The 26,604-nt window shown below is 37.9% G+C and overlaps 1 protein-coding gene across 1 annotated transcript in view; it reads left to right on the top strand.

Moving 5' to 3' along the window:
* Positions 1–26,604, top strand: part of ttc27 (tetratricopeptide repeat domain 27) — a 274,814-nt gene that overhangs the window by 242,559 nt on the left and 5,651 nt on the right. The window contains exons 17-18 of the mRNA XM_051919199.1: positions 22,654–22,851; positions 22,986–23,097. Coding sequence (XP_051775159.1) covers positions 22,654–22,851; positions 22,986–23,097 — 310 coding nt within the window. The remainder of the gene's footprint in view (positions 1–22,653; positions 22,852–22,985; positions 23,098–26,604) is intronic.

The following is a 26,604-nucleotide window of genomic DNA, read 5'->3' as shown; positions in this document are numbered from 1 at the left end:
AGGAACAAGACAGAATACATGTGTGTAAATGAGAGGGAGGTCAGTGGAATGGTGAGGATGCAGGGAGGAGAGTTGGCGAAGGTGGATGAGTTTAAATACTTGGGATTAACAGTACAGAGTAATGGGGATTGTGGAAGAGAGGTGAAAAAGAGAGTGCAGGCAGGGTGGAATGGGTGGAGAAGAGTGTCAGGAGTAATTTGTGACAGACAGATATCAGCAAGAATGAAAGGGAAGGTCTACAGGACGGTAGTGAGACCAGCTATGTTATATGGGTTGGAGACGGTGGCACTGACCAGAAAGCAGGAGACAGAGCTGGAGGTAGCAGAGTTAAAGATGCTAAGATTTGCACTGCATGAGGATGGATAGGATTAGAAATGAGAACATTAGAGGGTCAGCTCAAGTTGGATGGTTGGGAGACAAAGTCAGAGAGGAGAGATTGCGTTGGTTTGGACATGTGCAAAGGAGAGATGCTGGGTATATTGGGAGAAGGATGCTAAGGATAGAGCTACCAGGGAAGAGGAAAAGAGGAAGGCCTAAGTGAAGGTTTATGGATGTGGTGAGAGAGGACATGCAGGTGATGGGTGTAACAGACAAAGATTCAGAGGACCAGAAGGATATGGAAGAAGATGATCCGCTGTGGCAACCCCTAACGGGAGCAGCTGAAAGAAGAAGAAGAACATGGTGCTTTAAATCACTCAGCATCCATCACCGGGTTTGAATGAAAACAGAATAAAATACAATTTCAGTAGAAGGTCATTGTTAGTGTGTTTCACTTAAATCTGCATTACCCTCAGCACAACATGCCTCTGCTATCAAAGCTTTGAGCTAAGTAGATCTCCAGATCTCTGTGGTGGTGTGATGTTAATGATGTTTAATGTAGCCAGACTCTGCTCTGAAACAGAAATATAAAAGCAGAGTTCTCAGCTTGTAAGTTTTTAGTTGACTTTTTCATTGTTCTATTTGAACTTTTTAAATGTCCCATATGAAATGTGAATAGAAGGTTTTGAGGTTACTGAAGTGAGCTGAGACACCACTACTGCTCTTGAGTTGATGGCTTCCTTTCTCCTTCACATAAATATGTGTTTGTCACAAACAATGGTTGTTCTACACAATACTGGCCAGAAGTACAAGGTGTTGTTTTCTTTTGCAAATTGTGTGTCTGAGTATGATGCAATTTGTGTATTTAAGATTTGTATATACTAAATGTTAGCATTCTGTACAGCTAATTGTATATTCCACAGTACCAGAGCAAGATTACAGTGTTCAGCCAACAATGGAGCACTAATGGGACCCCTTGATTGGCACTTGGTATTTTGCATTTTGATTACAGGTTGTCACAGGTAAAAAGCTCTGATTTAAAACAAGATTAACACAAGTAAAACATTCTACACATTTCACACCGAGTTTCCAGTCTGGTTACTCTATCTTCTTACTTTTCGGTATGTTAAAGACACAGAAAGAACACCAGAAGAGCTATTTTAAGTTGGAATGTCAGTCATGTCCACATCCCTGTGTCTTACACTGTTACAGCAGTCAGGTAGTAATATAAAGTGGTTTAGAGATCTTAATAAATAAAGAGCTTTAAATGATGTCAGTTGAGCAAGTAAGTGGAAACATTTCTTTCATCAAATTATTTTCATAATGATCTGCTTGGCAAGTTGAGGCAGTTACTGAAGGATACTGATTTTTTTTTTTTTTTTTTTAATACACATACATTCAACAAGAGGACTTGGCACATTTACAGTTACTAAAACAGCATGGATAAAATGCCCCTTTTTATTTATGTAGATTATTCCCTAGATCTTTGAGAATAAAAAATCTGAATATTATAATTTATGTTTGTCACTTTGTGTATTAATAATAGTAACTAATTTGAATATTGGGGTAGGATTATTGAGTGTCATTTTACTTCATATAGCGCCCCCATAATAAGTTTTTACTTTTATTTTGTTTTTGTGTATGTTCTTATTATGAGTTGAAAAGAAGACAGATGCCTTTCCTTTTTGTAGCTCTTTTTTGTCCCAGGACATTACCAGAAACAAATCCCAACTGCCAACATGGGTGCACAAGTTAAACAGACAGTACGTTGTCATTTCTGCACAAACATTGGTATTTGGTGGACCGTGGACTTTAGTTTCACTTTGTACATATACTCCATAACATTCTGGTTCAATAATGGTACTATACATTACAGATGCTTTTTTTCTGCTATTTGTAAGTTTTATGTACCAGCTTATTATAGCAAAAAGAGTGAACTGATTATTTACTTGAATTGGGGGATTCTTTATGTTTTTTCTTCTGTTTACTGAAGTGTTTTGCAAGCTTTCTGATTCTTCTGAAAGCCTAGAAGGATTGTTGTATGAAGTAAAATATGTTAAATCCAACAGCAGGCATGCAGTAACACTGATACATTCAGAACAACTGCTTTCCTTACTAAAATCTGCTGACTTAAGCATCTTCACTTATTATAAAAGTAATATGCAGATTAAGTCTGCTGTTCCATGTTACCGTTTTCAACTGTATCAGTAGTTCTGAATAATCAGAAAGAAATGCACATACAGTATAGCACCATGAGTGGACACCTTCAGTGTGTGATTTATGCCTTTACTGTTCCCATAGTCTGAATAAAATTTAATTGACCTTAGATGTTAATAGTATCCTGCTAGATTCACTTTGTTGTGTAATTAGGCCACCTTTTGAAGTCTTCTTTGCTGAGAGAATATGGTCAGGTTTTGCTAATTCTTTAATTTCAATTTATTATTATTACATCAATATTAACTGGTAAGCATTTTTGAGACTTATGTGAAGCTCACCTGAATGGTCAATTCTCTCATATAAAGCTGGAATGGCACCCTGTAAGATGGGTGAAAAAGTCCTACTGGCATAACAATAAGGCGCTACCCACTTGAGTTGGAATGACAGCACTGCAAATCTGTTTTTCAGTTATTTTCACATAACCTTAGGCTACACTTCTGTTACTCACTCTCGCCTTTACTTGCAGCAGGTATTTAGCATGCTAAGAAGTGTCAAGCCTGTAAACAGCACATACCTGTCTGTAGTCCTAGAGTATCAGCCCAAGACATTTAAAGGTAGTGTCCATCACAAGTTAACAGAAAATGTGAGTGGCAATACTGTACTTAAAGAAAGAAGAAAAAAGAACATCTCAACCAGTGCCCAGAAAGGAAGTGCACAAATACATTTTCATAGGTATCTGCTATACTAAACCAGAACTTTATATATAGTAACATACCATTCTCAAACCTGCTTTATTTAATTAAGGATCAGGGGACCAGAGGCTGACTTGACAGCACCACGTATGCAGTGGGTTCACAAAGTCTTCACTTTCTGCACACTTTATTGTCTTACAAAGATTTAATTTTAAATGGATTAATTTGCCATTTTTGCCCATCAATCTATTCTACACTCAATAACCCATAATGACAAAATAAAAACATGTCTTCCGAAAGGACAGTGGAGCTGTGTTTAATCAGTGTATCAGAAGTACTGTGTAACTAATACTAAGTGGCATACTTTGGACCTAGAACTTCAAAACCTGAAGGTGTGGGCTCAAATCCTGTTACTAACACTGTGTGACCATGATAAAGTAATTTTGCCTGCCTGTGCTCCAGTTGGAAAACTGATTGTATCTCAGATGTTATAAGTCACTCTGGATAAAGGTGTCAATCAAATAATAAGTAATAATAACAAAATTATTTGTTCACTGGAGTTGCTTACTCTTGAACATGCTATACACAATTGTGCATGAGTAAAACATTCCTGCATTAGATCAGCTCCTGCTTTCCCTTGTGACTTGGCTTTTGTTGATGGTCATTGCAAAACACAATTTTACAGGAAAGTGTATTATTCTAAACTGAAATGGGTAATCAAGTATGTTCTCTTCTGGGGTGTCATGCAGCTGTTATCACACCACACACTCCCACTCCCATGCAGCAGTTTAGAAGAGCCATGCAGCTGTTACCGCCCCCTTCACACTTTAGTAATGTACCCATGGCTCCTGAAACTTCATGGGTCAACCCTCCCTGGTTGTCATTTATGTGTTGGTGCTTTGTAGTGCTCGATATTTGATGGGGGTCCATACCCTTTGCTCTGGAACTCCGAATTGTTGTCTGGTGCACCTGTTTGCTTAAAATTATCATTGAAATGTTTCTAGAACTTGATTGAATTCCACCTGTGGCAAACTGAATTGATTGTACATTATTTAGAAAGACACACACCTGTGTATAGAAGGACCCACAGTTCACACTATATGTCAGGAAAAAAACAAGCTATGAACTCCAAGGAACTCCCTGTAGACCTCCAGAATCAAATTGTGGTGAGGTATAGATCGGGGCAAGGGGGTAAAACAGTTTATAATGCTTTGCGCTTCCCAAGAGCACAATGGCCTCAGTAATTTTTAAATGGAAGAACTTTGGAACCACCATAATACTTCCTAGAGTTGGTCATCCGACCAAGCTAAGTAATCTAGCAGGTAGGGCCTTGGTCAAGGAGATGATCAAGAACCCAATGGCCACTCTAACAGAGCTTCAGAAGTCCTTTGCTGAGATGATAGAACTGGTTAGAATTGAGGGAAGGATGAATGCTGCCAAATACAGAGAGGCCCTTAAAGAACACCTGCTCTGACTGCATGCAGCCTAAGACTGGGGTGATGGTTCACCTTTCAACATGAAAATTGCCAGAAGCATACAGCCAAGACAACACTGGAGTTGCTTTAGGACAAGTCTCTTACTCTCCTTGATTGGTCCAGCCAAAGCCCAGACTTCAACCCCATAGAACATGTGTGGAGAGACCTGGAGATGACAGTTTACAGACACTTGCCATCCAATCTAATGTAGAATGGGAAAAACCGCCCAAATAAAGATGTGGATAGTTTGTAGAGACTTACGCAAGAAGACTGAAAGATGAAATTGCTGCCAAAGGGGCTTCTACAAAATGCTTATTTGATGGTCTAATGTTTTTGATTTTAATGCATTTACAAATCTCTTTGAAAACATATTTTCACATTGTCATTATGGGTTATCCAGTGCAGATTGATGGGCAAAAATGTCCATTTCAAATTAATTCTACAACACAATAAAATGAACCCATACACCAGAGTCAATCTAGGACTTCAGTATTCAGCATTTAAGCCACTCCATCATTGCAATGGCAGTGTGCTTTGGGTCATGTCTAGTTAAGTCAGACTTTTTTCCCCAGTTGAAGTTTTTTGGCAGAGGGCAGCAGCTTTTCCTAAATGATCTGTGTGTTATGCAGCATTCATCTTCTTACCAATTCTGACCAGATTGCCAATTCCTGCTCCTGAGAAATATCCCCACAGCCTGATGTTGCCACTACCATATTTTTCAGTGGAAACGGCATTACCTAGGTGGTATACAGAGTTAGTATTACACCTCTCATACCTCTTAATATTCAAGTTAGAAAGGCCCACTTTAGTTTCATCAGATCATAAGACCTTCTGCCATATCTTCACAATATCTCTACCTTTCAAGTGACGTTTTGTACGGGCAAGGAGATTGTTGAGCCATGAACGTCCTCTCCAGTCACAGCCATGAACTAGTGCAACTCAGTCAGGGTGACAATTGGCATCACTGTAGCCACACTGACCAGTGCCATTCCTGTTTAGCAACTAAGTTTATTGTAACTGTAGTTTCATGATTTTTCCACCTTCTCTTGATGGACTGCACTGAGCTCCATGGTGTTTTCAGTGTCCTAAATCTCTGCATCTCTATAATCTCATATAGGCATGTTTTGAATGCTCTTTTGTCTTCATTTTGGTTTTCTTTGTGGAAAATCTCCACCATACTACCACAGCTCACCTTTTTAGCAAATTGTTGAAAGGTTTTCAGTTTTTTTTTCTTTTGACATGGCATGATTTTACACTGTTTTGTAGATTCTTTAATATATTGTAAGTTTAAAATAAAATTGGGTAAGAGCTTCAAAGACTGAATACTTATTTAAGGCACCGCATCTGTCCTTTTATCTATACAATGAGTGAATGAGAGAGAGAGTATGTGTGTGTGAGTGAGTGAGAGTGCATGTGTGTGTGCGTGTGTGTGCGTGTGTGTGTGTGTGTGTGTGTGTGTGTGTGTTCAGTCAGTGACAGGCTACTGCCTGTCCATGTTTTATTCTGGCCTTGAGCCCAGTGCTTGCTGGGATACAACAACAACATTTATTTATATAGCACATTTTCATACAAAAAGTAGCTCAAAGTGCTTTACATAATGAAGAAAAGAAAAATAAAAGACAAAATGAGAAATTAAAATAAGACAACATTAGTTAACATAGAAAAAACAAAAAAAAAACTGCAGATGGCTGGAGAAAAAAAAAAGCACTGCTCAGGAGAAGCAAGTTTGGAAATTGGATGGGTGAATGGAAAATACAGGACTACATAGACTTCAGACTTTATAGACTGTGTCCTGGTTATGTATTTTTATGCTTATATCGGCCCTTTGATGTTATCAAGTTAACAGAAAACTGAACTCAAAGACAAAAGCCTGTGGTAGAGTTTGACCAAATAAATTTTAAAAAAGTATTGTAATTAAACGTGTTTTTACATGCATTTATGCAGTAACCTGTATATACATTTATGAAAAAATTCATCTTATTTTTATTTTATTTTTTTTTTTGTGAAATCTGTCTGCTAATACTCCACAACCTGTGCTAATCACTATATGTAGCCTTATTGAAACAGTGGTATTTGTTGAAATTAAGCTATTTAGGTGGTGTTGAGGGTTATTAAAGGTCAAATGAAACAAAGAAACAGAAGAGGCCATTTATCATGAGCCTATCCTTTTGTTTTCCAACATAACGGTGTGTACAGTTTGACAAATAACAGAATAGTCTTTGGTCAATTCTTATGCGAGAAGGCATTGTTGCCGTCTTCAATGAGATTAATGAATTACATAAGGCAAACACCACTAGCACTCTGTTCATGTTCTTTTACAGAACTCACACCCACAAGACTAAAATGTCTACAACCAAATTGCCTTTAAGCAGGCATGCAGGGGTCACGTTTTCAGTCCTCCTACTGTAGGTGTTAATTGCTAACATTCAAGTAAGAATAGCCCCTTTAGGAAAAATATAGTTACAACTTTAAAGCTCACATTACTTTCAAGGAAACAGTCTGTTATGTTACGTATTTCTGCACTTGAAGACTGTGAGTAAAGGTTTTAACTGCATGCAGGTTGATTTATAAAAATTTACCAAATAATTTGCAACATATCTGACCTGTGTCTGTAGTGTAATTGACTAAATTGTTTTATTCTGTAAAATAGTGTGCCAGCCATTGTGTTTACAGAAATGTTCTACTTCTTAATTGACTCAAATAACATTTTTAATAGTATGCACACTTTGAAAAATGAATTTGACAATCTGCATATTCTCTATAGTCTTCTAATGTCAGGTTTTATGTTATCAAAATAGAGGACACAAGTATGCGCTTTTTAATTTAAGTTAAAAACAAGTAGATGTCTTCACTTAAAGCAAATAGAGCGCTGCTTCTTCAACACCCAAAACTATAATAGCATGTCCAATGTCTTTGCAACTTTGAAGTTTCCTTTTGAGTTTTCACCATTCAAAGAATCAAGGTTATTAGTGAGGCTGTAAAATTCATTAAAGAGCTTACATTGCTTTTGAGTACGTTTCTTGGAGGTTTCTGATAGATGGCATTAAACACTACCTGACGCCCATGATGTCAGGTGATGCGTGAACATTCTCTGTGGTGGTGTGTTTTGACCCTTGGTGAGAATAATGGCTGTGGTTTAAGATATATAAAGTGAAGTGCTTCACTTTTGATGCATGAAATAAACTTTTAGAAGCAAGTCCTAAAAAGTAAAAAGATTAAAGTGAAATAAAAATGTAGAAATAGTGTTTCTTTATTGTGTTTAGTGTGGAAAATGTATAGTCTGTAAAATGCCACAAGTGATGGACAGAAACAAAAAAATGTTGAAAAGCTAAGAATCAATTAAGATACTGGATAGTGAAATCATGATCTGTAACCAACACATTGGTTTAAACAAAAACACACATACAAAAACAAAATCAAGAATTGATGTCAGAATAGTACCGTAATTAGTCTTGTACTGCAGTAGATGTAGGGTGGTCATGAAAATGCCGATGACGTCATGACTTGCATTCTCATTGAAACCTGTTCACCTTTTACTCAACAACCCAATGAAGGCCTGAGGTTTTCTTTGTGTCTCAGTACTGCTGCTAGTCATATATACTTCTGCTACTCTTATATTTTTGTCTCTTTAGTGATTTTTTTCAGACTAATTTTATGGTTCAAAAGTCATAAAAGATCTATAGCTACAAGTAAAGGTGATCAAAAGGAAACTCCTCTCCTTATCAATAGCACAGTTTAATTACTGCAGAAACATGATGGTGGTGCCTCTCTGTGGCATTTGAGAAATATGCCATGGGAACAGTGAGTGTATAGGACTTAAAGAAACAGAAGGACAGCTTGTTCAAGTTTTACTTGGGCACTGATGACCAGGCAATAGAAAATGAAAATCTTGATAGTATGCTAGAGTGTATTCAAAAATGAAAATGTGAACATATATAGTGGTGCTAGAAAGTTTTGAATCCTTTATACCGTGTTACACACAAATATGTACCATTAGCTCTTAATGAATAAATGAAGTATAATTTTTTGTGTCATTTGTTTAATTGAGCTCTCTTTATCTAGTTTTAGGACTTACATAAAAATCTGCTCATGTTTGAGATCATATTTTTGTCAAAATAGAAAAAATTCTAAAGGGTTCCCAAACCTTTCAGCACTCTTGTATTACTGACTGGTTTGTTACACAAGAAACAAGTTTAAAAATATGATGAAGACATGAACATTGATGGGGAATGGGAATATTCAGGAGGTTGGTTGTGGATTTGTAAGACGTTTGAAAATATATCTGTAGTGAATAAAGTTCTACTATATTACAGTGATTGATTTGTCAAAATATCTGAAGACAACCATGCTCCTGAACAAATTTGTGATAGTTTTCATATATGTAAATGATCTGGATAAAAATATACATAATAATTTTGTTAAATTTGCTGATCACACCAAGCAAGGTGAGAATGGCAGCTTATCTTGAGTCAGCTGAATCATCATAGAGGGACTTGGGCAAATTTGTAATATATGAAATTTAACGCCAGTAAATGTAAAGAATTACACATAGGATGTAAAAATGTTAGACTTGAATACACAATGTATGGTCTAAAACTTGAAAATGCTGCTTATGTGAAGGACCTAGGAATCAAATTAGACTCATCAGTGTACAGTGATCCCTCGCTATATCGCGCTTCGCCTTTCGCGGCTTCACTCCATCGCGGATTTTATATGTAAGCATATTTAAATATATATCGCGGATTTTTCGCTGCTTCGCGGGTTTCTGCGGACAATGGGTCTTTTAATTTCTGGCACATGCTTCCTCAGTTGGTTTGCCCAGTTGATTTCATACAAGGGACGCTATTGGCAGATGGCTGAGAAGCTACCCAACTTACTTTCTCTCTCTCTCTCTCTCTCTCTCTCTCTTGCGCTGACGTAGGGGGGTGTGAGCAGGGGGGACTGTGTGCAGCTGCTTCCTGAAGGACATGCTGCACAGTGCTTCGCATACTTAAAAGCTCAAAGGGCACGTATTGATTTTTGACTTTGTTTTTCTGTGGCTCTCTCTCTCTCTCTTCCTGCTCCTGACAGAGGGGGTGTGAGCTGCCGCCTTCAACAGCTTTGTACCGGCGGTGCTTCGCATACTTAAAAGCCAAAAAGCCCTATTGATTTTTTTTTTGACTGCTTGCTTTGCACTCCTTTGAAAAGGAAGATATGTTTGCATTCTTTTAATTGTGAGACAGAACTGTCATCTCTGTCTTGTCATGGAGCACAGTTTAAACTTTTGAAAAAGAGACAAATGTTTGTTTGCAGTGTTTGAATAACGTTCCTGTCTCTCTACAACCTCCTGTGTTTCTGCGCAAATCTGTGACCCAAGCATGACATTCTAAAAATAACCATATAAACATATGGTTTCTACTTCGCGGATTTTCCTATTTCGCGGGTGGCTCTGGAACGCAACCCCCGCGATGGAGGAGGGATTACTGTACATCCAGACCGTGTACAGAAGCCATTGAGAAGGCTAACAGAGCTTCTATATCACCCTGATGTTTGGAGAAAAAGTCAAATTAGGTTCTGCTGAAGCTTTATAGTGCACTGGTGAGGCCTCATCTGGAATACTGTGTAAAGTTTTGGTCTCCAGGCTATAAAAAGGACATAGCAGTGCTAGAAAAAGTCCAGAGAAGAAGTCTGATTCCAGGGCTACAGGGGATGAGTTATGAGGAAAGATTAAAATAGCTGAGCCTTTACATTTCAAGCAAACAGAAATTACAAGGAGACACAATTGATGTGAAGGAATTAGAACAATGGATTGAGACTGGTACTTTAAAATGACTTTTGCAAGCACACGAGGGCACAGTTGGAAACTTTTTAAGAGTAAATTTCACACAAGTGGTAGAAAACTTTACTTCACATAGAGACATGGAGTGAGTTGGCACATAGTGTGGATAGCTGCTGATTTACATCATAATGTTTTTGACTTTCAACCCATACCTTCATGAACATCTTTAATACATTTTGTTCTCCACAAATATGAAGTATAAAGACATGTTTTGCACTATATACTTGATGTAGTCAAAAAGGCATAGCAAAGGATTACAGAAACATTTTACTGATATGTCACTTAAGTGAATGATTAGAATGCTATCACTAAATCACCATCAAAATATGTTTGGCACAACCACATGTTTGGTTTACGAAGATGTTCAAAGAAAATAAACTTGCAAATGAAGACTTGGAAAGATTTCTTGTCGCTAAGAAAAGATGAAAACATCAGGCTTCTTATGGTGTATGATCCAGAAGTTGTAAATAATTGTAAGAAGTGCTGGGTATTGATAAAGAAGCACTTGTGAGATCCCAGTTGTCCATTGCTTGAGCATTGGGGAAATGGATGGAATGAGACTATGCGAAGGTAAACATGAGAATAATAGTGATGATGATGATAACATTGTGAACAGAGTTAGTTATTAATTTACATTAGTGCAGTTTGCTCAATTATAGAGAGACTGCTTAGACAGAAGTCCAGTTTAAAGAGAAGAGTTGAACATTTTCAGTTTAAGCAAGTAGATATTAAGAAGTTACAAGAGTGAACTGTTTAAAATTGTGAAAGGAATTAGTACAGTGGATCCAAGCAGGCCATCAGTCATAGTGTCACATCGTTACTTGACTAACTTGTTCCTGGGCCATATTCTGATTTGAAACAGACTGTGATGATACACTGTACAGTTCCCTCTTCTACAGTTTCCTCAAGCTAGATGAAATGTTAAACATTTTATCATGGGTCTCTCTCCTAATCCACTTTGTCATTTTTGTTCGTTGGGTTTACCTGGTACCTTCCTCCATCTGTTATGGCACTGGCCTCTTGTCTTCTCTTTCAGATTACAGATAGCCAGTTTCTCAGTGTGTTTCTCTCTGTAAACGTCAGCCTGATTTCTCAAACTCTTCTTCTGTTAGGTCATTCTCATGCCAAAGTGAACCTCTCTCACTGTTGCGGCACTGTAGCAGCTACATTACTTGATGCCTCTTGATGGAAAGCTCCAGAGTGTATTTCTTTTGACAATTGCTAATCATTATTTTTTAATCTAATTATTTTGGAATTGTCTTTGGCCCACCTCAGTCTATTAATTTGGGGCCCATTGACAACTCAGTTACAGCACACTTGGGTTCATTTGCTGGCATGCTTGATGCTTTTGTTTTCAAATTATTTTCCAACTCTTCATCTGTGCATTTTGTTGAGTTTTGACTGTGCTGCTAGGCTGTATTTATGTGATGGATGGGCACCATTTAGTGTATATAGTTTTTCTCATTTACATCTGAGACTTTTTATGTGTGTTAAGTTCTTTGAATCAATAAAAAAGAATATAGAAGAGAATATACACTTTTTTGGTAGTTTTTTCATGATTTTCTCACAAATAAGCTTTTTAATTGAATGCATTTATTGCTCACACTTATTATCCATCCATCCATTTTCCAACCCGCTGAATCCGAACACAGGGTCACAGGGGTCTGCTGGAGCCAATCCCAGCCAACACAGGGCACAAGGCAGGAACCAATCCCGGGCAGGGTGCCAACCCACCGCAGCACACTTATTATGAACATTTATATTAACCTGTCTGTTTACCATTCTAAATGGCCTTTAATTGGAAGTCAATCCTCCTGAACTAAACTTACACAAAAACATTTATTTTGTCTTTTTATTTACAAATTTCAGAATGTAAGTTACATAAGCATCACAAAACAAAGCATGACTTGTTTTCTAGATGAGGAAGGGGTCATCATGAAAAAATAACTGTGTTTGCACATGCGCTCGACTTGTAGCTGTGTACTACGTGTTCATCCCATTCATGTCACCTTTTCGTAACTATGATAGCATTCCCTCAACTTTCCATTTGCCATTAGTTTTTCATTAAAAAAAAATTACTTCCCTTCTGCTTAGTCAGGCTATTACTTTTATGGAATAATTAAACGACAAAATTATATGCAGGGGGTGAAAATACAGCCATCATGTAGTAACATTTTCAAAATTGCAAAGAAAATAAGACAAAAAAGTAAATAATCCAATAGACACCTGTGTTTCAAGCTGTGTTTACAAGCCTGTGGTGTTCCAGGAAAGGACTTCAAAGACGCCATCTGAAGAAGCTTTTTTTTTAGTTCTTTTCAACCTTTGGATGACAGAATATTCTCCATTTTTGTGGGTTAATACCCTGAAAATATGTTAGCCAGGTTGATAAGAAATGTATTTAGTTTAAATGGTGCTTGCTGGGTCTGGTAAAATTAAAATATTCATTATTTTGTAAAATGTATGCTCCTTTTGAATGTCACTATGGCAAGAGTCTGTATATGTGTGATTAAAAGGGTGGGAATTTTCATTTACTCATTCATTAAGTCTGTTTATTTAATACAAAGTCACAGGGAAGCTGAACCTGTCCTGATAGTCAAACGCAAGTTCCACACAATGTGCAAACTCTTACACACTGTTTATGTGTGTACTGTACATATATGGAGAATTTGGAGGCCAAGTCAACACCTTGAACTCTTTGATATGTTCCTCAAAAATTTCCTGAACAATTCTTGCAGGGTAGATTATCCTGCTGAAAGAGGCCACTGCCGTCTGGAAATACTTTTGCCACAAAGAGGTGTACATGGTCTACAACAATCTTTATGTAGGTGGTACATGTCTAAGTAACATCCACATTAATACCAGGACCCAAGGTTTCCCTGCAGAACATTGCCCATAGCATCACACTGCCTTCTTCCTATAGTACATCCTGCCGCCATCTCTTCTCCAAATAAACAACGCATGCACACTTGGCCGTCCAAATGATTTAAAAAAAAAAAAAGATGTATCAGACCTGGCCTGACCTTCTATTAATCCATGATACCAGTTCTGACACTCACATGCCCATTGTAGGTTCTTTTGCAGTGGACAGGGGCCAGCATAGACACTCTGACCAGTCAGTGGCTACACAGCTCCATAAAGTAGTAAGCTGTGATGCACTGTGTATTCTTTCTTGGACCAGTTTTGATAGGTTCTAACCACTACATACCGGGAACACCCAAAAAGACCTGCTTTTTGGAGATTCCCTGACCCAGTCGTCCAGCCATTACAACTTGACCCTTGTCAAAGTCGCTTAGATCCTTATGCTTAACGATTTTTCCTTCTTCCAACACATCACCTTCAAGAACTGACTGTTCACTTGCTGCCAAATTTATCCCACCCCTTGACAGGTGCCATTTGAAACAAGATCATCAATGTTGTTCATCTGTCAGTGCTTTAGATGTTGTGGCTGATTGGCATATGCTTGTGCATGTACATACATATATATTGTGACCACAAGGGGGTACCAGAGAGCCCCAAACAACAGACACAGTTTAATACCAGACGTTATATGAATAAAATAAGATATTTATATACACCAAGCACCTTTCCACTAATCACCCCTCCAAAATAAGCTGCATTTTTACAAAACAAATGAAATCTTCCTCCTCTTCACACTGCCTCCTGATTTTGACTCCATTCAAGTGAGGCCGCAGGCTTCCTTTTTACCTAGACCAAGGAACTGCTTCCAGTCTCCTGTCTAGGTCAACCAGAGCATTTCCGGGTTATGTGGAAACCAGGGCAGTCCTCCCCTGGCAGCTCCCTTTGGTGATCCCCAAAGATCCCAACAGGGCTTCATTTCCGGACTCCCAACTCCCATACCGCCCTGTGGATGTCCTGATCAGGTGTACCACAGAGGGTTACTGTCACCTGTCATGTGGGAGATTACTGCTCCTGGTGAGCCCATTCGCCTGCTCCTTTCATTATGGCCTCCTGGCTGGGCATGAATATATATTATGTGACAGATTGGGGGCGCTGTGGTCCCCTTGAACCCTCAGACAATGCGTCAGACACCAGATAAAAGTCCAATAATGATATTTATTATAATAATACTGTGCACAAAGCACCCCCACTCCACAATAATCCACAATAAACAATCAATAATCATCCAATAATACATTATTCCTCTACTCCCAGCAGCTCAGTCACCCTTCCTCCCAACTCTGCTCACTGCTGGGATCTCCCACAGTCCTTTTAAAGTCTTTAACCCGGAAGTGTTTCTGTCCCTCCGTCCATGTGACTTTATAACATTTCCGGGTCAGGTAAAAACTTCTTTTCTTCAGCCCGGAAGTACGTCATTCTTGCTATCCCCTTGACTGGGAAGTACTTCCGGGCTATAAGGAAAATATACGTCCCTGGGCCTCCCTGCAGCGTTCCCTGGTGGCCCCCACGTTATCCAGCAGAGCTGTGATGAAAGATTCCAAGTTCCATGATGCCCTGCTGGAATTCGGGGCCCCTCCATGTTGCAGGGATGGCTCCATCTGGCGGCTTGGGGGTATTGGCTGGGATAAACTGCCGGCCATATTCCACAATTAATATATATTAGGCCTGGGAAATGTGGCCAGTTTAACATATTCAAAAACAGTGTTGCATTCACGACCAACAAAGAGGCAAACGCCTCAGGCAGTGCTTTGGGGCAGGGTGTCATTTTCGTTTTTTTTTTTTTTTTTTTTTTTTATCATTACAGAAGCAATAATACAAAAAAAAAGTATGTTCTCTAAGAATTACATGCACGTCTAGTACCGTATTTACTGTATATACAGATACTACCTTTAAAAATTGATATTGAAGTTTGACAAATTACTTAAGTATGACAGTTAAGCAGTATTGGTCAATTGGACATTAAATCAAATGGTCAATGGTTCATGGACAATGTACACATACTTTTTTTTTTTTTTAATTCTATCAATTTTTCATCATTTACAGCAGCTGTGCGCAACCTGCGGCCGTGGGCAAGGACTTTGGCGGCCGTGGACGTGTATATTAAAGTGTACGTAATGGCGGCCGTGCAGGTGTAGGGTCTCTGGACTCCAGCGAGTAAGGGGTCTCAACGCCGCGGAATCTTTGTCAGCCGGGTCGGTATGGTGACGCCGAAAGCCGACGTTCGTTGGTTGTCTCAGGGAGAAACTTCTCGCCATGTTCTGCTGTTGCGCAAGGAAATAGTGGAATTTTATTCGATGAAAAACAAGGACTGCCCCTTGCTAAACAATGACTTTCTAACATCTCTGGCGTTTCTGGTTGACTTACTAACGCATGTTAACTATCTCAATCAAAACCTGCAAGGCAAAGCAACAACAGTTTGCCTCATGCACAGAAAAATAAAAGACTTCTGTGACAAATGTCGTCTCCTGAAAAGCCATCTGCAGCAGGGTAATTTCTACCACTTTCCACAACTGACGGCTCTGATTGACAGCAAAGAAGTAAAGCCTGACCAAATTCCTACCGTCCGTTTTTCGGGCACTTTAGACGGGCTGTTGCAGGAATTCGCTAACCGTTTTCAAGATTTCGAAAAGATTTCAGCAACAATAAGACTCGTTGCTTCTCCTCATCTGGTGGAGACAGAGAGTGCACCGTTACATCTACAAATGGAGCTAGTAGAGTTGAAGAACAATGAGCAGCTTGTGAAAAAGTTTACGGAAGAAAGCGACCTGCTGGATACGTGGAAATCAGCAGTAGAATACCTACAACTACGAGAACTGGCCAGGAACATTCTCGTTCTTTTCGGAAGCACTTATTTGTGTGAAGCAGCGTTTTCCAGAATGAAATATCTGAAAAACAAGTACCGAACCCGATTGGTAGACAGCAATCTAGAGTCTGGAATACGGCTAATGGTCTCCAGCGAGTCCCCTGACTTTGCAAGTCTGTCTGCAAACATGCAAGAGCAAGGAAGCCATTAATGGCGATGTTTTCCAAACTTCCTGAAACAATTGCTGTAAAGGTTTTTTGTCCTATATGACGTTTCGTAGACATTTTTTTACATATGTAGACCAGTAAATTGAATATTGTCAGATATATCATACTCTGTTTTAATGTGTAATCTGTAAATTTTTACATAAATCATAAAACATTATTAAGTTTACTTGGACTTACTGGCGGCCGTTATTAAAGTAAAAAGTCTGTAGTGCGGCCGTTATTAAAGTAAAAAGTCTGTAGTGCGGCCGTCAATAGCGGAAAGGTTGCGCATGCCTGATTTACAGTCATATGAAAAACTTTGGGAATCCCTCTCAGCCTGCAGAATAATTTACTCTACTTTCAACAAAAAAGATAACAGTGGTATATTTCCTAGGAACATCTGAGTATTGGGGAGTTTTCCAAACAAAGATTTTTAGTGACGCAGTGTTTAGTTGTATGAAATTAAATCAAATGTGAAAAACTGGCTGTGTACAAATGTGGATCCTCTTGTAATTTTGCTGATTTGAATCCATGTCAGTGCTCAATACTGATTACTTGCATCACCAAATTGGTTGGATTAGCTTGTTAAGCCTTGAGCTTCATAGACAGTGTGTCCATCATGAGATATAAAGGTATTTAAGGTGGTCAGTTGCAAGTTGTGCTTCCCTTTGACTCTCCTCTGAAGAGTGACAGCATGGAATCCTCAAAGCAACTCTCAAAACATCTGAAAACAAAGATTGTTCAGTCTCATGGTTTAGGGGAAGGCTACAAAAAGCTATCTCAGAGGTTTAAACTGTCAGTTTCAACTGTAAGGAATGGAATTAGGGAATGAAAGGCCATAGGCACAGTTGCTGTTAAACCCAGCAGGCCATGAAAAATACAGGAGCGGCATATGCGCAGGAGTGTGAGAATGGTTACAGACAGCCCACAGATCACCTCCAAAGACCTGCAAGAACATCTTGCTGCAGATGGTGTATCTGTACATCGTCCTACAATTCAGCGCAATTTGCACAAAGAACATCTGTATGGCAGGGTGATGAGAAAGAAGCCCTTTCTGCAGTCACGCCACAAACAGAGTCACTTGTTGTATGCCAATGCTCATTTAGACAAGCCAGATTAATTTTGAAACAAAGTGCTTTGGACTGATGAGACAAAAATTGAGTTATTTGGTCATAACAAAAAGTGCTTTGCATGGCAGAAGAAGAACACAGCATTCCAAGAAAACACCTGCTACCTACTGTCAAATTTGGTGGAGGTTCCATCATGCTGTGGGGCTAATTCAGGGACTGGGGTCCTTTTTAAAGTCGAGTGTCGGATGAATTCAACCCAATATCAACAAATTCTTCAGGATAATGTTCAAGCATCAGTCACAAAATTGAAGTTATGCAGGGATTGAATATTCCAACAAGACAATGACACAAAACACATTTTGAAATCTACAAAGGCATTCATGCAGAGGGAGAAGTACAATGTTCTGGAATGTCCGTCACAGTCCCCTGACTTGAATATCATCGGAAATCTATGGGATGATTTGAAGCAGGTTGTCCATGCTCGGCAGCCATCAAATTGAACTGAACTGGAGAGATTTTATATGGAAGAATGTTCAAAAATACATCCATCCAGAATCCAGACACTAATCAGAGGCTATAGGAAGCGTATAGAGGCTATTATATTTGCAATAGGAGGCTCAACTAAGTATTGATGTCCTATCTCTGTTGGGATGCCCAAATTTATGCACCTGTCTATTGCATATTTTCTGTTAATCCAATAAACTTAATGTCACTGCTGAAATACTACTGTTTCCATAAGGCATGTCATATATTTAGGAAGTTGCTACTTTGAAAGCTCAGTCAATGGTAAACAAAATTCCAAAGAATTAAGAGGGGTTCCCAAACTTTTTCATATGACTATATATACAAATTTGGGAAAATACTCTTTTCAGTAATTTGGCAATATTGGCTCAGTGAATAAAGCATTTTACTTTTCTAAGAAAGATTGAAGGTTTGATTCTCGAATAGATAAACGCACATTTCCAGTACTTTACATGTATAAGGTTTCACCTTGGTTGGGATTTTCTGAAATGAGAAATGAACATGAATGAATGTTACATTTCATTTTAAGATCCTAGGTTCGATTACACTCTGTTGCTAATGTCATTTCTGTCAAATCACCTTCCCACCCAAGTCAAGGTTTTTGTAACATGCAGAGGACTGTGTGTCATTAGTGTGGCTAAAAATACATAAAAGGATTTTTAAGTGACACGATTTTATTCATAACTGCACTAAAAAGTATAAAAAAAAAAACACCTTTCTTTATATTAAAGTTTTTTTTGATCATATGTGACTAAAGATAAAATTGTAGAGCACCCATAAAATAATTAATTTAATTCAATTAAAATGCATAGATTCCTTAAATGATAAAAAAAACTTCTGCAGTTATAACCATTATCCTTCATACTTTGATTAAATTTTATATGATGGGTCACTTTCTTTCCATAGATAAGCTAGTTACAGGTTTCACTTCAACAAATCTATGCATTTTAATTCATTCTTTTGTGTATGTGTGTGTGTGTATATATTACTGTGTATTGTATATGCACACAGTGGATTCAGAAAGTATTCAGACCCCTTCATTTTGTCATTAAAGTAAAAAAGTTAGCAGAAAGAAATGTCAAAAGACAAACATGAACACAAAATTACATAAAAGGAAACCATGAATTCACAAAGTATTCAGACTTTTTGCACATTTCATTATGATAGATTTAATTTAAAATGGATAAATGTTTTCATTTTTGCCCAATAAACCATAATAACAAAGTGAAAACATGCTTTCAGAAAGGGTTTCACATTTAATAAAAATCAAAAATGTAAATCGCTCATTCATAGAAGTATTCAGACCCCTTTCTGTGGCACTCCAAATTATGCCCAGGTGCATCCTATTTGCTTTAATTCTTCTTAAGATGCCTGTAGAACTTGATGGGAGTCCACCTGCAAAAATTCTTAATTGATTGGATATCATTTTGAAAGACATACACCAGGACCAAAAAAAAAAAACATGAAGTCTAAAGACTCTCTGTAGACCCCTATGATCCAACTGTAGTGAGGAATAAATCAGGGCGAGGAAATAAAACCATTTCATAAGCTTTGAGTGTTCCTAGGAGCACAGTGTCCTCCATAATTGTGAAAGGGAAAAAGATTAGAACCATCAGGACTCTTCGTAGGGTTGGCTATCTGACCAAACTGAGTAACTAGACAAGAAGGACCTTTGTGAGGGAGGTGATTAAAAACTCAATGGTCAATCTAACAGAACCTCAGAAATCTTCTGCTGAAATGAGAGAACCTGTGAAAAAGACGAACATCTCAGCAGCACTCCATCAATCATGCGTTTAAGGCAGAGTGTTTACCTCCCGCTTGTAGTCAAATTTAAAGGACTCTGAGTATGTGGAGTCTGAGTGTCCAAAAATAAATTCTTTCGGGAAAAGTTGAAGCGCTATGTATGGTGAGGATCAGGCACTGCTCATGATCTACCCAATACCATCTCTACATTGAAGCATGGTGGCGGCGGCATCATGCTATTGGGTGCTTGTCAGTGGCAAGGACAGGAAGACTAGTCAGAATTGAGGGAAGAAAGAATGATGTCAAATACAGAGGGGTCCTTGAAGATCTGCTCCAGAGGACACACCACCTCAGACCTGAGTGACGGTACACCTCTAGTACAACAATGATCAAGGAGGTGATCAAAATTGCAATGGTTGATCTAACAGAGCTTCAGAAGTTCTCTGCTGAGATGGGAGACCTTGTCAGAAGGACAACCATCTCAGCAGCACTCAGTCAATCAGGTGTTTATGGTAGAGAGGCCAAGTCCTGCTTGGGCAGAATTCCAAGCAGTATGTCTGGCAAAGACCAAGCACTGTTTCTCACCAGCCTAATACCATTCTTATGGTGAAACATGGTGGTGGCAGCATTATGCCATGGGCTGCTTTTAAGTGGCTGGGACAGGAAGACTGGTCAGAACTGAGGGAAAGGTGAAGGCAGCTAAATACAGACAGGTTCCTGAATAAATCCAGATCCAGAATGTGCATGAACCTCAAACTGAAGTGATGTTTTAACTTTCATTACGACAGCGACCCAAAGCATACAGCCAAGACAACACTGGAGTGGCTTTGGGACAAGACTGACTGTCCTTGAGTGGCCCATTCTTAAACCCCATAGAATATCTGTGGAGAGACCTGAAGATGGCAGTTTATAGACACTTCCAATATAATCTAACAGAGCTTCAGAGGATCACCAAGATGTGTGGGATAAAGTCCTGGTATGCAAATCTTGTAAAGGTTTACCCAAGAGGAAGTGAAACTGTAATTGATGCTACTACAAAGTACTGAATTAAGGATCTGAATACTTATAAGAATAAGAGACTTAAGTTTTTGATTTTTAATACATCTACAAACCTTTCTGAAAACATATTTTACCTTGTCATTACAGCCTGTTGAGTGTAGATTTATGGGCAAAACAGCAAATGTACCCATTACAGCACAATACATTGTACAAAAACACTTTCTGAGTCCAGTGTATATAATCTGTATCCATAATTGAACCTTGGCTAGCTGTTTTCAAAAAAGCCTCAGTAATCTGATGCCTTATTACTACTGTAAAGCAGTAATTCAAGTAAATTGAACCCCTTTTTTGACATTACTCAAGCAGTGAAGTATAGTAAGCACACAAGCAACGGAGTCTGAAATGTTTGGGACTCCTGCATTTCTCTTTGCTAAATGGGCAGCACAAGGGAGTCTTCATCACATGATCTAAAAGGGCGAGGAGAGCTCCTGGAAACAGTCTTTCAGAGTAGATGTGCCCGTGTCCTGAAACCCTGAACCAACCCCACCATTAGGAGTGATGGCTGAATGAAGTGTTACAAATAGGTGCTACAGTAATACTTCTTTTGTGAGAAACCTGTTTTTCTTTAGATAATGTATTTTTTCTGTTTACTTCTATATGCCAAGTAATGACAATAGTCTAAGATTTATCCCTAACCTGAAATAGTTTTACCTGTTGTCAAGGTGATGGAAATTCAGGCTGTAAACATCAGAAACAGGTGTTGTGTAGAGTGAAGTGGCATTACCAGTTCAGTATATCAAACATGAAACATCTCCATTCAGACTGAGACTGAAGAAAATGTCTTTTGTTCAGTACCTCCATATAAGCAATCCTGTACTGTAGCTATATAATTATTTTTAAAGTCGAAGCAAGCTTCAGAGCCTTAATGGGGTTTCATGAACAGTTAACTTGATTTTCAGAAACTTAAGTAGCTCAGGGCTCACTGAGAATCAGTCTGACAAGTACAGAAGCAAGTTCTCATCTGCCCAGGTATTTCCCAGTGTCAGTGGATTCAGCATGTTACGATCCAACATCAGAGCACATGCTGATTCACTCTGCTATGTTCGGCCAGATGGATAGGCATGTTTTCAGATTTTGTGTCACCTGGTTTTTATGTGGTGTGCCTCTCAGCACTGATTAGATATTCGCTTCTGTTTGCATTTAGTCACTGTGTGAATGTTTGATTATGAAATTAGTAAATGATCTAATCCTAATCATCTTACATATTGAATTGATATAATTCATTTTGTTCATGCTAACCCTTTTGTTCTAGTAATTTTATGAATTTTGGAGTCTGTAATGGCTGTAATGAGCACAAGAAGTTAACAATCCCAGATAGGATGGCAGTGCATCACAGGACAACAATTCAAGTTGTTTTAATAAATAAATGTCTACTTTCATGTGTGTAACCCAACGTTAAAAAGTTCAGCACAGAATTAGTTCTAGTGAAAACAAAATTCAATTTGTAGTAAGTTTGCATACGTACAGTATGTGAGATTGTCACTCATCCTGTATGAAGACAGTGCAATTTAAATCAGGAAGTCAAGGCAGAAATCAGAACATCATTTGTAAATTCCCAGCAACTAATGGGCAAGACTTGTGATGTAAGTGCCTCTGCAGTAGTGGAAGCCACATCAGTGTAACTTAATTGGGTTACAGTAACACTGCCTGGACTTTCACAAAGTGTGTGACGGGGTGTCAAGAATAGGCTACTGGCCAATAAACTGATGGCCAAAAGCTGATAAAGGACACACATAAAATGTGCAGATGAACACACAGGTTGTCATTACATGTGTTGCCGGCTGTAAAAATATAAAACCTGAGATGCAAACTAAAGCATATTATTTTAAACCCACATCAAATTAGTAACTCTGTACTTTAATGTTGTGTAGGTACTAAAGATTCTTGTACGAGCTGTCACAGATGGACTTATGGATTGCAAAGGAGAGTTGGCTACACCACTAAAAGGAAAACTAAGAGAGTTATTTGGTCGAGTCACTGCCAACATTACCAGTGAAGGAGAAATTTGGAGACAGTATGCAAAGTTATATGGTTGTGGACAAAGTGAGTCTGCAGAAGAAAATGAAAAAGTAAGTTTTGTGGCCGAACAATTTTCATTTAACAATTTAATTTGATTAGTTCACTTGAGTTGTTACCTACTCAAATCTTCTTTTTCTTCACTTTTGCATATGCAGTTCTTTAAAGAAGTATGTTCTTCTCTTAGGCTCTGCAGTTTTTGATGAAGGCTTATCGTTGTGAAACCCAGAGTAGCGGATGGGAAAAAGACTTTTCATCTTTCAAAGAACGGCTACATGGAGCAGCAGAACTGGCACATGGTAAACTCACTTTTAACTTCCTCCCAGAAACATTTCTGGCTCCTTACAAAACATTTCTATTACAAATTATCCTCATAAATAGCCATGATAAAGTGTTCACCAAAAATATGTTCCATTCATTTTGTTGCCTCAATTTTAAAACTAAAATTTAAGAGATTAAATTAGTGATCAACAATTATTTTGAAAGATAAATTGGAAAATGTCAGAAATGTTCAACAGATCACTGGGAAAAGTAGTTTTCATCGTCATTTTAGCCATTAGTCTAAATTTGCTAAGATATAATAAGTAAATTCAACACAGTACACAATTTATTGATAGACGCCATCTGTGTAAAGGCTTAGCCAATTGCTTGCTTTAAATGTTTATCAATTAGGGCCATTCTGTCTACGAAGCATCCCTCATTATAATGAAGACTTTCTAAAGAAACCTTCAAAATTAACAAAACAAGCGACCAAAATACAAATTACATAACCGCAAAACCATTTGAAAGGCACTGAACATCCCTCATTGTTGTCCACCATTTTAAAATGAGAAGAAATATGAAAGAAATTTTATATAGCACATGTAAGCGACAAAAAAAAAAAAAAAAAGTTTGGGATTGCCTTTCTGAATTGAAGACCAATGAATGAATTTGTGGATCTTCAATTTTAAAAGGCAATCTCCCAAGGGGAATTGTGTTTCCTGTTTATGATATGCACTGATTTTTCTGGAAGTATCGTTAATATTTTCTCAAAAAATACAGCATTTTCCACGTTGCACAGAAAGAAGATAAAAACCTATGGTGTCCCTCTGTCAGAAACCTGAACTGGGGACAAAATTTATGCTTCAGTAATTAACAATAATCCATACAGTACTGCAATAGATTAAAATTAAGACATACCTTGAGTGTATTGATTGTTACCAATCCGGCATCTGTGGCAAGAAGATTGGGGGTGAATTAGCAAATGTTGCTCCATTATGATTCAAAATAAATACAGATTTACCAATAAGATTACTGTGAAGATGGGGTTCGGCGAGGTACTGATACCCTTTCGGCATTTTTGGAGTTTTTGTTCACTTTTTCATATCATTTTTGTCAGAGATACTGTGAAGAAGAATGTGTGACTCACAAATACTACTTGACTACATAATGGACATTAATCCCCAGACTGAGAGACTCTTTAAATGTGGAAAAAGGGTTAAACATTAATTTCTTTTTTAGGCACTATTTGTGTATCATTTCACTGTTAATATTAAAGATGATTTTATATATGAAGGGTAGATTGTAGTATAACTAATGTGGCTCCCATATTCAATGGCCATGATATATTTTGCCTCATTTCCTTTCAGTAAATCAATTTAATTCAGTTCAATTTTTATGTCCCAAGAGGGAAATTTGGTTTATCTGTTAGGGCGCATTTTTTATTATCTCATGTTTTTTGATGAAACTATAATGTCTGAAAAAGTGAAAGTACTTGGTGTTGCCTGGGTATATTTGTATAATGAGCTAAGCTAAGAAAGCAAATATTTATTTTTATTTATTTTTTTATTTTTTTTAACGATGACCCTTTCGTCACTGCTGTTTGAAATGCTAGTGTCCCATTAATCATTTCCACTACCTCTCTATTAATCCCTCTACTCTCTTGAGTTGAGAATTTATTTTTATATGTGATTGGATTCCATAATTGCAGGAACTTCTAAATGGGTTGGCACAATGAATGCTACTTTTTTATATTTCCTGAATTAGCATGCTTTCACAAATAGATGTTTAATCCCACACTCCTTAAATGGACAGCTTGTCCATGGACCACTGAAAGCATCTACAGTGGGGAGGTATGGGTATAGGTTCACAGACATCATTGCAGGTGTCTGTATTATTACAAGAGGCAGCACTAGTAGTTGTATTCGATAGTATTATAAAGATTATTCCATGTTGCTTTAAAACTGCTGCAAATCCCAACACCGTATTGGCTTATAAAATTATAATGGCTTCATCATAGACTAGATGAGATCCCACTTTGATCAGTACTAAAGTTTGCTTCAATGCTGGTTTCTGTGTTGATCCACTCCTTTATAGCTCATCTCCCCTACACGCTATATAGCCTATATTTTAAGGTGGACCAGCACCAAACTTTGAACATTGTTTCACCTGTTTTTGGGTGATTTGCACACTGACAAATAACTTTAAATTTTAGTTGTTTAGATTACAGATAAAATGTAGTATAATTCAAATTTAAATATCAATGGAAATATGTGCTTTTAGCACAAAAACATATGCTGATTCACATTCTTTGAATTTGTTTAAGAAGACTTTGATAAATTGAATAGCTTGTCAGTACTATATGTATATAAAAAAGTATTCAGTTTTTTGGACTGCTCCATGCTGACAAAAATGCCGTAAAATCATGAATGGTTATAAACAGACCACAGTAGATTCATGGTGGTGTTTTTGTGTATATATAATCTTGACTGGCTTAAACATTTAATACCTTTGGTTCAGTCAAACATTGTATTTTTAACAGCTATGATGGAGAACATCCGGTGAAGTGGCAGAGGTGATTTCAGAGATCTGTGCAGACTATGAAAAAAGCTTTCAGTGCGGAAAGTGAGGTTATATGCATTGTAATGGCTGTTACATTTGTTTGAGGAACAGAAAGGTGTATTCTTCTTGAACAGCCATCCTGAGTCAAAAACTGCAGCATTGTAAGATTTTTATCATACTAAATAATATACTGGAAAATGGATTCCAAGACTGGCAGAAAAAATTGGGCACAAAGATTTTACTTTGTACCGCTTCCCCAATTCTAAGTGTAAAAACCTTGGTGGTGCTTTTCTCCTTTTAGGGATTTTTCATATTTGTCAGTAAACCAGACTGTTATTCTGTAAATTGATAATTTACTGTTAATCCCGCTACAGGAGAATGAAACATGCATGACGTTTTACCTAAAAAGAATACTCCAGCTTAATATGGCTTAATCATGGTGGAAAAAATAAGTGAAAAACAAAGGTTTTGTAACATTATGCCATTTGTGTGTAATACAGCAGGCTGAAGTTCACTTGCTATAATGGCATGTAGAATGTATCAGCACTATGTCTTAGATTATTCTAAAAAGAAGTTTGGTTTGCTGATTGGGTGACTAATTTCCACTCATGATGTTTCCTTGCAGCATAGTCTACATTACTTGTCCCTCTAACATCAACATCACACCACACAATTTTTCCAGCAATCTTCACTCATAGCCTTCACTTACATGATCTTAGTGAGACAGGATTGGTCGTAGCATGCATCTGTGACTGACACTCATGTAGTGTGACATCCTTAAGTGAATCACTGCAACAAAGTTATACAGATTTGATCTTGACTTCATTCACAGGCAGTGGCCTCCTGTGTGTGAAAGTTGACAACCAGTGACTGGTCAGCCATTAATACAGTATAATGTGGCCTGAGGGAAAGAAGAAAAAATAGGTATTTTGAACCATTGAGCACAACAGTGGCTTTTCTGTCTGTTGTCTTCCATTTGTTGTAAC

This window comes from Erpetoichthys calabaricus, chromosome 15 (assembly GCF_900747795.2).
Source record: "Erpetoichthys calabaricus chromosome 15, fErpCal1.3, whole genome shotgun sequence".
Lineage (NCBI taxonomy): Eukaryota > Metazoa > Chordata > Cladistia > Polypteriformes > Polypteridae > Erpetoichthys > Erpetoichthys calabaricus.
Note: the sequence above shows the minus strand (reverse complement) of the source record. Positions and strands in the feature narration are given on the sequence as shown.